This window comes from Hippocampus guttulatus, chromosome 11, assembly GCF_054856545.1.
Source record: "Hippocampus guttulatus isolate MCC_2025c chromosome 11, RoL_Hgut_1.0, whole genome shotgun sequence".
Classification (NCBI taxonomy): domain Eukaryota; kingdom Metazoa; phylum Chordata; class Actinopteri; order Syngnathiformes; family Syngnathidae; genus Hippocampus; species Hippocampus guttulatus.
This window is the reverse complement of record NC_141271.1, coordinates 3,597,810-3,610,577: the sequence shown is the minus strand read 5'-3', so window position 1 is coordinate 3,610,577 and position 12,768 is coordinate 3,597,810. Positions and strand designations below refer to the sequence as shown.

Here is a 12,768-nt window from a genome sequence, read left to right as displayed (position 1 = left end):
TAAATGCAAAACATTACGTTTGGTGTAAAAGTAACACAAATATTTGTGCACTGCACAATTTTGTCTCACTTCAGTGTTGATTCTTCAAAAAAAACAAACACACCAAAAAAATCTAATTTTATGTCTTCATGTTTGCAGCTTGAAATGTGGCAAAAGGTCCAAAAGTTCAAGGGGGCAGGACACTTTCGCTAGCCACTGTATGCTTGAAAGTGTTAATTTCACTCTGCCAAAGAACAAGATTTTTTTTTTTTAAGTGGCATTTTTAGTACATAATTACAGTACTGCGTTGTGAAAATATGAGCCACGCCGCAGCAGCTGTTCATAGATTGTAGCAGCATCGGCCTACGTTTATGAACTCCCAAATAAGGTCACGGCGGGTTCACGTTGAAGGGAAGGAGACTTGCTATTAATTGACACAAACACAATCTCATGAAAAGGTTGCCACAAATACTGCTGAGGTCACAGTAGCCCAGAGAAAAACATAAGTAGTAAGCTTTAGGAAATAGGGTTACTTACTGAGTTCTCAGAAGTTTCTGATATACGACTTAATAACAATGCTAACGAGACACAAGCAGAGGGTTTTATTTTCACAGTATGCAGCAGATGTACAGCTATACCTTCATAATAATACCTTGGAAGAACATTGTTGATTCATTCCATGTTGTGGGATCAGTGGGCGTCCATTCTTTGTGCCAGTTATAACAGGAAAAGGAAAATTATAAAAAGCCTAAAGGAGAAGCTGACCAAGAACTAAGGCGAGGTCATATCCTCCCAGCACTCCATCTTGAAGACATAAGCTTTTAATCAAAAGATCCCCCGGACTTCAATGGAACGGCAGCATTCCTCAACATCCCTCTCATGACGGGGCTCTCAGATCAGCCGCCTGCTATTGTGGCTGGCAAGAGAGGATAACCTAAGAGAGGTCATGATCCGGGTTTGAGACTGACCCTGGACTCCCCCAAGGAGGGCCACAATGCTGGTCTTCATAGCTCACATCCCTCAGGCAAGATGATCGTAATTCTTCTCTCCTTTGTAGGAGCTCACAATGTTCTGCAGTTGCCGCAGGATGGCCCCGAGTTACGTAGGGGCATTAGGTGACCCCCCCAACTCAGACACCGGTCGCATCCCTCTGATCTTGTTCTGCATACAGCTCAATAGAGGAAATCTTTGATGAAAAGGAAATTTAGCCAAGGCAAGGGAGAAAGTCACAGAAAGCTTAGTGTGTGATTCACTTGATTATGATGACCTGCCCTCTGAGGTCAAAGAGCAGGACATGACACACTCCGTTCTAATAGTATGGTATAGGACAGCCGCAATTGTATGGACATCGCGTTTTCATGTGTACATTCTGATTTGAACAATGAATCGACTTTTTACTCAGTGTGTCCTTAATCTTTACTTGTACTACTAATACTCAAGAACTAATAGGCGGCTTTTTGTCTTTCCATATCCCATTTGCTTTGTTGTTGGGTCCATTGAGGGTGTCCGTCTTTCATTGAGTTGATCCTGTGCCTCATGCGTTGTTTTGTCTTGGACTTGATTCGGTTTCCGGGGCATTTGACTTGGACTTGTCTCGGACGGGGCCATTGGACTCGCAAAATATTTTTAGCATTTAACTGGCTACAACTATATTTTTATTGCAGAAAATTAACGTCCTCCTTCAAGAGAAACTTGAAATAAATGCTTTAGATGATCAAAATAGACAGGATTAATGAACTTGACTGCAAGGAAATTGGGGACTCAGAGTCTCATTCGAAAATGGAATAAAAATTTTTTTCCCTCAGAATTCTACACATAACATCCCATCATGATGTTGTTTTTATTTTGCAAATCCATTATTATTATTATTTAAACAAATACATGTACATAACTTTTCATCGCCTTTGCCACCAAATTCGAAATTGAACTCGGGTGCATCATGTTTCCACTGATCATCCTTGAGAGGTTCCTACAGTTTAATTGGAGTCTGCCTGTGGTAAATTCAGTTGATTGGACATGATTTGGAAAGGCACACACCTGGTCTATATAAGGTCCCACAAGTGACAGTGCAGGTCAAGACAAACCAAGCATGAAATCAAAATAATTGTCTGTAGACTTCTGAGACAGGATTGTCTTGTGGCACAAATATGAGGAAGGGTATCGAAAAATATCTTCTGTTTAAAGGTTATGAGCACAGTGGCCTCCTTCATCCATAAATGGAAGAAGTTCAGAACCAGCAGGGCGCTTCGCAAAACTGGCTGCACGTCTAAACTGAGCAATCTGGGGAGAAGAGCCGATGGTCACTTTGTCAGAGCTCTAGCGGTCCTCTGTGGAGAGAGAACCTTCTGGAAAGACAACCATCTCTGCAGCACTCCACCGACCAGGCCTCTATGAGAGTGGCCAGACGGAAGCCACTCTAGGGGACTTGCTCGGCATAAAGCTCTACTGATGTCCTGGACCCCTACTATATTGGTTCGGAAACTCTGGTCTGTGGCCTGATACCTGTCTGCAGACCACTCGATACTGGGTTGCAGTGGGGTATCAGTTGGGTCTGTGGCAGGAGACCACTGATATACTATTTCCCGACCGGTTGCCAGCCAATCGCAGGGCACACAGAGACGAACAACCATCCGCGCTCACACTCACACCTAGGGACAATTTAGAGTGTCCCATGAACCTGCCATGCCTGTTTTTGGAATGTGGGAGGAAACCGAAGTACTCGGAGAAAACCCACGCAGGCACCGGGAGAATATGCAAACTCCACACAGGTGCAGGTTTCGATTCCGGCTCCGGCCTTCCTATTTAAAAAAAAAGAAAAAAAAAAAGAACAATCAAGAAAAAAGTAGGTCACCTTTAACCTACATGACCTGCATCATAGGTCAGCAGTCTGCAGTTGCTGCTAACGATCAAAGCTCTTGAGATATATCGATTATTGATTATTCCCATTCAAGGTTTGTTTGATCTGCATTTCATCGATGGCGTTGTCAAAGAATGGGAATCTGAAGCGCCAGAGGCAGCATTTTAAAATGCTATATGTGAGCAATGATCATGTTGTTTCTGCACTTAACATGCCACAAAATTGGGTCCCTGCCTCCCTGTGTCAGGTATCCCACCAAGGTCGGCAGTGATTTCCTCTTTACAGGAGCCCCAGTCTTGTCTTGTACCATGTTGATTGTATTTCGTTCATGGCAGGGTCCGTTATGGGTGGTGCTTATCGTGGCATGTGTGTATGCATGCGCGTGTGCATGTGTGTGTGTGAACGTGCGTTACTGGTACTTAATGCGCTGTGAGTGAAGAGATACATGTAGAAATACACATTGTATTTTCATGACCAAAAGGCACACTTAAAAATTTTACATTTCTCCAAAATTGATGGGGTGCTGAAAATTGCAGGTTGCCTTGGGTATGCACCAAGTTCCAAAATCTGTGAATGCAATTTTTGGAACAATTCCAATGCTTCATCTTAACATTTTCTTTAGCATAACCGAAAAAAAAAATCCTGGAGATCTATGTAATGCCTTTCTATCTCAAACAAAATAGTACCAGTTTGGACAGGCCAAGCTGAGAGAAAAAACGAGGTAGGTATCAATTACAGCATTTTACTTTTCCTGACACTAAATTCCTTTTCAACATGTCAGTACACCCGTTTCCGAGCTACTCTTGAATGTGTTTATGTCAATGTTTATGTGTTCTGTTGTATCACTGTTATTTCATGTTAAATGTTTTTTTCCAACTGCAACTGTTGTGAAAGCGCGATAGAAATATAGATGCATTGCATTGTATTGTATAGCGAGTGACACACATTGCAGCAGAGACATGCTGGGAACAAAATTTGGCCTGGGAATAGTCATTGACGGCAGCCGTCATTTGGAACGGCCTGGAAATACCCCAGCAATTTAGGATAACTAACAATTGTCCTGAAATTCCCAATCAAGGTTGCCTCTTATTTTCCATGTGTCTGAGCATTCACACAAACTCCCTCAGGCTTCCTTGGACCACCATGAGCAACATCAGAAATTCACACGATGGCCAAACCAGTATCACACCTGTCCATAACTTAAGATAAGTAGTTCCCCAATAAGATAAGATAAGATAAGAAAACCTTTATTAGTCTCGCAGTGGAGAAATTCCCGATTCACAGCAGCAAAGTTATGAAAGGAAGAAGTAGAACAACAAAATATAGGAGCTGCTAGAAAGGCAGCCACTCTCGCTGCGCCATTTTGAAGTCAAAATAACAAAAATAACACAACACAACACATAGGGCACAGACAGTCGTGCAATCTTCACCACTTTTCTGCATACACTTTGTTGTCTGAAGCAATTATAGATGAAAGAGGAGAGGATCAAAGTGTCCTTTCACCAGTGGATCAGAGACGTCATGCTGAAAATGTGCACACGTCTGCTACAAGCTAAGTTTTGAAAGCAAACACGAAGCTGTAGCGTCCATTGACGAAAAGAGATGAGTTCACTTCTCCTGTCCCACGTAATCCGCTTCAAACTCCAGGCCGCGACTCCCAGTTCCAAATCCGCATCGGCGCTCCGCGCTAACGCTCCTTTCTTCTCATCGTCGGATCCTCAAGACTTACATCCATCCAGCCGCAGACCGTTCAACAGCACCGATCTCTCCGCTGAACAAAGCGGGGCAGTGAAAAATGCTGCCCATTACAGGTGCAAGACACAAGCGCCCCGGGACTGTCCAGCAACGACAGTCAAATGGCGCCGACATTCCTCCCAGACAAAAACAGTGCAGGTATACCCATGCTGCCGAGAAGGCGCAACCACCAAGCACAGTCTCCTCCTTGATGAATGTCGTGGCCAATAAATGCTGAAAAAAGTCCACATCAGGTCCACACGATGTAACAACAAACACAAAGTGACAAAACAAACACAAAAACAACAAAAAAAGCAAGGCTCATGAGAGCACTTGCTGACGGCTGCCTACTCGGGCGCCATCTTGACTTCAATACGTGTGTTTTGCAAAAGTAAATGAATAAATCAAATAATCAATCCAAAAAAGCGGGTTTAATTCACTAGAGATTTCTGATATGGGTAAAATGAAGCTCGCGTTTGAAATAATTGGTTGAGGATTTTATGCCATTTTTTTATGTTGTAAATCAGTAAATATTTACTTGACTAGCAGGCATTCTGTTCAGTTCGATGTATGCCACTGACACGATTGTTACTTGTTTGGAACTATTTTGTGTGGAAGGTTACCGTGTTCCGTGTCCATATAAATAATGGGGGTGGAGATTCTCTATGTTTGTCTGACAGCGACAGTGCGCTGAGGCACGTCGAGAGTTCAGCGGTGCTGTCGTAGCGACCATACTGAAAATAAAACGTCTCCGGTGTTGTCATCGAACCAAGTGTAGTCATCCGAAATGATGTCTACACAAAACCGTAGAGAGACTTCCGCACAAGAAGGAACAACAGAATCAACATAGCCTGACTGCTGTGTTCAAAGCAAACTTGAGAAAAACAAAGTATGCAACCATGGCTTAAATCCACTATAGGCTGAGTACTAGTTTACCTTTGATGTGCACTTTATAATGTTATATTGCTCTGTTTTGATTCCATAAAAAGAGCTGTTAAAGCAGCTATTGTGTGACCAAAAATAATAATAATAAATATTTGCATTTTGCACATAGAAAACTGATTCATGATTCCATGTTGATGAGAGCATTAAAATGGGGAAAAATAGGACAAAAAAATATAAAAGGAAATTCAGAAACGATAAAAAATGCGTAATACGATTAATTTTTAGTGAATTTGAGTTAATTATGACAGTTGCATTTTAAATTAGATTAAATAATCGTTTGACAGCTCTAATATATATATACTGTATATATATATATATATATATATATAATATTATATGTCGAATATAAATTGAAGACTAAAATAAACTGAAGACTCGAAATTGTCCTTGGGAGTGAGTGTGAGTTGTTGGATGTCTTTGTGCCCTCCGTGCAACCAACCAGTCAAGGGTGGAACCTGCCTCTCGCCCAAAACTAGATTCCAGTTTCCCTGCGGCCCTTGTAAGGATCAGCTTTATTAAGGACTGGATGGAGAGACATAACACAAGATTTTGCCATTACACAGAGAAAAGGTCATAGTTTATTTGAAATGTACAAAGGCTATATACACTGTCACACAAAGCCAAACAAACTTGTAAAAGTACTGTATGTACTGCGGTAGTACATACACAGACACTTTTAAAAGCTACATAGAAATAAAGGGAACAAATACAAAACTTGGGACTTTGCCGAGCGAGTATGCCAAAAACGGGATTCTGAATATCAAAGTCTGTCCCTTCCTGAATTTGCCATTCTGCAGTTCATCCATAGCCCAGGGAAGGAATGGATTGAAGCAAAAAAGCTGGTGGGGGTGATGTTATGAATGTGTTAATTAGAGTTGGATCCCATTAGGAACACACAGAGGTACTCGTATATTCTTTTAGAGAATGTTCTTCATCACACACAGGGGTCCAAATTCCTTGATAGACCAAAGCATAGCCTTGTCCATTTCAATCGTTTACCCTTGTGGATTTAACACCATGGAGAGTTCATGCCTCTGATCCAGAAGGACATCCCCAAAAGTTCAGACCATGATCTAAAAAGCAAAGTCAGTGGTCCCCGGCATTCGCTTCAAATGCTTGACCATGATTCTATACCTCTCATGTATGAGGTCAATTGGTTGCCGGGCATCCTGGTTACCTTTGTGGCATGATAAATGTATGGATAAGTCATAACACATTACAATTCCAAAAGCTTTTCACATAACTTGAAGGCAGTACCATTACAGTAATATACTAAAAACTTGTTCTTTACCCAGTTCAACCATCTGTTTTGAGCCAGAACTGTGATTACATGCTCATACTCAATATCCTTAGCAAGACAATTTGAAATGCTTTCAGTGCACCTCTATATACAGTGTATGTATGTGTGTAACATGTGTGTAGGGTGGAACTTGATCAAAACATCTAAATTCAGGGTTTGTAAATAATCAATCTTAAAACATGTATCCTAAAAATCAGTTCAATACATAACATTACAAAAAAAAACAAGTAGAAAAAGATCCCTGGAGAGAAGTGAACAGACTAAAAAAATAAGTGCCATTTTAGGACAGTTGAAAATGGTTGGTGACCCCTTGGTCTATCGTCATTCATTTTTGCGAGTGAATTTGTCTGATGCTGACGTTACTTAAGCGAATCATTTGATCGAGGTCGGTTAGCTTCAAATATGTACAAGGACTGCCAGCGCTAACACCTCGGGTGGTTTTGTGCTCATTGGGAAATGCTTTGCGTTTACATGGTATCGGCCGCAGATCTGAAAAAAAAAAAAAGAAAAAAACCCCCAAACAAAACCGATGCGCCAGCACACTTCAAGAGCCCATGCTTACACAGTAACCGTGAGGGTAGGGGCAATGTTCACATAAATTTTTCCAAGGTTTCGTTTTTTTGCAAATGTTACAGGATGTGCTATTTATACAGATTATAAAAAAAAAAATAGACCAAAAAAAATTCCCTATGAAAGGTTATACCCAGTTCCTTAGTTGAAATTGTATGGCATTGTGTGCAACATTATTCTGCACAATGTGTAGGCATCCTTTTTATTTTGATTTTTGTGACTTCCACACGCATTAAATATGCTGACACGTTGCCCCCACTGATGGTGGTGCACGCAGCTCAAAGAGGCACATCGTACCTACCTATATCGATGCAACAGGATGGTTGAATTACTTCATTGGGATGCAAACTCCTTTGCCTGTCTCCTATCAATCATCACATTCTAGTCCTCTATTTTGCTAGCTATGAGATGAGCTCGAATGTGTCTGTGTAATGGGTGTCCCGTGAAATTCTGACAAAGATTCTGCATTGTTTGGAATGCCAACTGCTATTAGTAATTTGTTTTAATGCATTAATTTATTTGTAATTAATTAATTGGAATTTCCCTTGTTAAGGTCCCAACCCTAATATAAACACACACACTCACACACACACAGACACACACACACACACACACAGACACACACATATATTTATAAACAAACATCTGTGGATGCCCGGGTCCAGCAGCATTCCATCAACGCCCGCACCCCACTGGGTGTCTGTGTTTGGATGAATTAAGCCTTTCCATTGCCTACTAGACTCTTGACAAATCCAACTTGATACAAATACATTATAACAACATTATCATACTGACGTACTGTAGACAGTGACAATATAACACGTAAAATGGCCACCCATTCATTGTTCAGTCAGTGCTTTGTCTAGTCCATGTATTCCTGATGTGTGAATTATTGAGGCTGAATGTCTTTGGTCCTAACTAATCATATTAAGGAACTTACTTTCTTCAGCCAGTGCTGTGAGCATTGAGCTCATGTCACCAATGGCCATGTTGCCAATTCCAGCTGGTACGGATGCAAGTGTAACAGAATTGCGAGGGGTGGTGAGACGAGATGAATTCTGGGAGAGGCTTTGCAAAAGGCCAGGACTCAGAGTGCCTGACATCAGGCTGGAGTGATCCCCATCGTCTAACATGGAGTCAAAATCGATTTGGGTGTGTTCTGCAGCACCATTTCTACTTGTTGAAGAATCCACTGTACTGCTGGAAACCTGGTCGACTCCTGGTGAGGCCATGTTGCTTGCCGCCATGTTGTTATTGGCAGGGATATGGTTGACATTGGGGGACACCGTAGCATCAAAGGTGGAAGGAGTTTGTTCAAAGAAATGAACTTCACCTGTGTAGAACATTGCAGAGTTTGGATTCTCCGAGTTGTGTCGTAGGTTCGCTGACCCATTGGGTCTTTTTGGACTTGCCTCTGACGTATCGTTACGCATACTGGGGCTCGCATCAGACAACTTAGGTATTCTGTTCAATTGCATCATACCGGAACCGGGATGCTGTCTGCCACTTGGCTTGGGCTCTACTGGTGGTCTTGGTGGTAACATTGCACTGGTACCACGATGTACATTGCTGTGCTGGGATGACATATTATGGTGCTGCTGCTGATAAATCACATGGTTGACATGAGAATATTCATCAGCCTGTGTCCGTCCTCTATAACTTTGCAGTCCTTGATCTATCACAATGTTCCGAGTTGGTCTCCCATTAATGCTTGCAGAAGTAGAATTTTGAACTGTGTCTTGACTAAACCCTTGTAGGGAACTTTGATCATTACATTTCAAACTGGTGCATTGTCTTTGCTGAAGATGAGGGTTGTTCACCCTTCTGCTGTTGTGGTTTGCATAGCCCTGCTTAAACATATTCGGACTCGCAGGTACAACCTGCTGGTTGCTGCCGAGGCCTTGACCTTGGGCTTGGAAGGAACCAAAATTGTTCCTCTGTGGAACAACGGCTAGGTTCCCTCGAAGAGAATGTTGCTGTTTCGAGAGGTTTGTTACGGTATCCACAGTCCCTGAACTCACCTCATTCCACTGAACTGGCATATTATTCTTACTCATATGGGATGATGCTGAGAAAGGCTGTTGGGAGTCACAATGATCCAAATCCTGAGCAGATTGCATCATGCAGGCATCAACCAAGGGACCCCTTCTCTGGGAATAATATGAAGATGTTTGATAGCCCTGAGACTGGTTATTGAATTGGTAGTTCCCTTGTCCCAAGTTGTGACCTTGGGTGCCAGGGTTTTGTGACCTCAGATATTGCACCATGTCATCTGGAAGAACTATATCATCCTCCGCACCCTGTTCAGCCCCAGTCCCCATCCCATCTACAGCCATGTTCTCCATAGCTACATTCTCTGAAATGCTTGGTGGTCTGGGGGTAAATGGGTAGCGCTGAAGGTTGCCATCAGAACGAGTGTAACCATGCAATGCCAATCCTTGGGGACATTCCGATGAATTGTTCATGCTGTTCATACTGTTATAGCGCTGCACGGCAGAAAGCGCCAGAGGGTCAAAGGTGGGACGACGCACTGGGTCGCTGGCCCGTCGTGGAAGGCTGTTTGGTACCTCATGGGGCATCATGCTGTGGTTACCATATCCGATATCACTGCGTCGCCTGGGCACAGTTCCAGAGGGTGGCTGGTGGTACTGGTGCATTGAATATTCCTGAGAGTCACTATAGAGGGCCATGCGGGTCCTAAGGCTCATTCTCTCCATATTGGGTAGGGGCGTAGGTGGCGCTCCACCAATGGCAGCGGCATATTTTGCTTTGAGACGATAATGCTGAGCTGGAGTCAGACTTAGTAGGCTCGGGAGATTTCCTCCCCCTGCTCCACCGCCACTACCACCTCCGCATTGGCTAGCTTCACTGGACCGTCGTGACATATCAGTGGAGATTGGGTCATAGGAGTCCGCCGAGCTGATATTGTTATGGCGGTTGGCATCAAATTGGGATGCCTCACTGGAACGTCGGCTGGAGTAGCAAGGTGAGATGCCGGAGGAGCGCCGACTCATGGTGTATGCTGAGCTGATCGTGCTAGTTGTGCTATTACGCCGATCATTCAGCTGGTTCAGCAGAGTGACTTCACACAAAGGCTGATCTCCCAATCGCTGACCGTTGTGTAAACTGTTTAGGTTACTTGTTAAGGTGGAGTTTTCCAAAAGGGAACCTGTAGTTGCAAAGGAAATGATTAACAGACTTCATCGTTACATCTTGAATGAATGTTAATCAAGACATCAGAGTTTGCACTTACTAGCTGCAGGTATCGGGGGCAGCTTTGTGTTGTTGCGTTGGCCCTGTGGGGGTTGTGGTGCTGTATTCACCCATGGGCAGGAGTCTCTCACTGTCTTCAGTCTTTCTTTCTTGATAGTCTCCATTTTTATGGTAACTGCGCCACTATGACACACCGCTTTCCTCAGCTGAAGTCCCAATCCTGCCTGTTGCCCACCAGCAGGAACAGTCGAGTCAACCATAGGACACTCTTCCTGCGCACTCAGGTCCCCGAAGCTGCCCCCACTGTGCATGGCCATCTCTACCCCACTGTCGTTGTTGTTGGTGCTGCTGAGAGGTGATGGCTGACTGCTACATGATGAGTGACCACCAGGGCTGGACTGATACATCTAGTGAGTGAGAGCAAGGAAGAAATTTATGTCACTAAATTATACAAACCAGAATATAACCCAACCTTGGTGGTACAATTAAGACACAGACAACGGTGTCCACTGATGGTACATAATGTAGCACACATGGCAACTACTTGGCGGCCATAGTGTGAGTGTGAATAACTGTTTGTCTATACTGTATGTGCCCTTGGATCTCACCAATCTAGCTTGTACAACATTTTGTATCCCAGGATATATAATATTTATCCTACTTAAGTATTCATCTAAAATAAATAACATGACAGATCAGTTTCAGTTACCTTTTTTCAATTTGTCCCTAAAATACATTCTTTTTTATAGAAAATGCAATACAACACATGAAACACAAATATCCAGTGGGCAAATATATACCACTCAAAATATCCAGTCGTACAACCACTTTTCAAGGAATGCTGTCGAGTGTAAAGAATTAATATACAAATGTGCTTCAAGTAACTCTCCAAGTGTGCCTGGCATTTAACCAGAAATTGAGAAACAACATTTTGTCATGTTCCAAAGGCCCTGCTTTCCAAGATTGTGGTGTCTCGCTCTGAGCACAAAGGGGCACCACATAAGAGAGGTTTGTTGATAAGAGACGAGTACGAAACTAGAATGATCCTGGTGTATACTGCACTAATCGAATCCAACTGTTTGAAAGCGGTAGCCCAGACATTGACAGCTGGCCAAACCCAAACAGTTACCATTCGGATGGATTACTCTATTAGAGCCATGAATGCTAAACTTCGACCTCTGCACTGTGAGGTCAACACGCTAACCACTCGCCCACCGGGCCACCTATTATTATTCATATACAGTATATGCAAATCATTGTTATGGCCCAAACAAAGTAGCGTTCAGTGATTTTCCTAACAGCTCTATTGGCAGCTCTTCGTTCACAGAAGAAACAACGCACAAGTGCAGTCACTGACAGGAAAACTGTCGTTGTGAGCCTACCGAAACATTTGAATATAAACAGTGTTGTCATTGTGTTTTTTTGGTGATAACTGCTTCACGCAGGTGTCCAAAATAAAAAGTAGCAGTTTTGTAAATATGCCACGTCGTTTAAAATGCAACAAGATCAATGGTGTGGTACATGAGGAGGCATTAACTCCTGCAGGTTGGTTGAGTCACAAGACAGAGAAAATGTTAAGAGTGCTCACCTCAGTGATGACTATCCATTACGGAGGTTTTAAGGGAAAGAGAAAAGAATGTTCAAGCCAAAACAAAAAATCTGACTTGAGGATTCAGATAACTGTCAGTCAAATGTATAATGTGAAGCGTCATGTGAATACAAGAGAAAATTGACACAAGAGTGCCAGGGTGTGTATGTATAAAATCCCGATACAAACCAAAAGTTGTAAAAATATCACGGTTAAGGGTAAACGCATGAGCCTTTATGGAGACTTCTTCCTTCTTTCTTTCTTTATTTTCTGATTGATATAAAAATGATCTATTTATATATAAACACATAACACGGGGTAGGACTAGATGAGTTTTTTTTTACTTCTTCCTACTGCCTTGAACATAATAATTGTGTTGAATGATGACTGATTTCTCTTTCGTTTTTACGATTTCACTTACCTTACTTTCTGTCAATTTACTACTGTATATGTTTTTATGTTCAATAAACAAACGAAAACGAAAAATGTTAGTCAACGGGCAAACAGAGAGACACAAGTCATGCAAGTATTGTCATTCTAACTTGATTGAATACTGATTCAATCAAGTTAGAATGACAATGA

At 42.5% G+C, this 12,768-nt stretch overlaps 1 protein-coding gene across 1 annotated transcript in view; it reads right to left on the bottom strand.

Moving 5' to 3' along the window:
• Positions 1 to 6,075: 6,075 nt before the first annotated feature.
• Positions 6,076 to 12,768, bottom strand: part of gli2a (GLI family zinc finger 2a) — an 87,436-nt gene continuing 80,743 nt past the window's right edge. Inside the window, exons 13-14 of the mRNA XM_086124087.1 lie at positions 10,639 to 11,005; positions 6,076 to 10,554 (exon numbers count right to left, since the gene is read on the bottom strand). Of these exons, the coding sequence (XP_085980213.1) occupies positions 8,300 to 10,554; positions 10,639 to 11,005 (2,622 nt within the window). The 3' untranslated portion in view covers positions 6,076 to 8,299. The remainder of the gene's footprint in view (positions 10,555 to 10,638; positions 11,006 to 12,768) is intronic.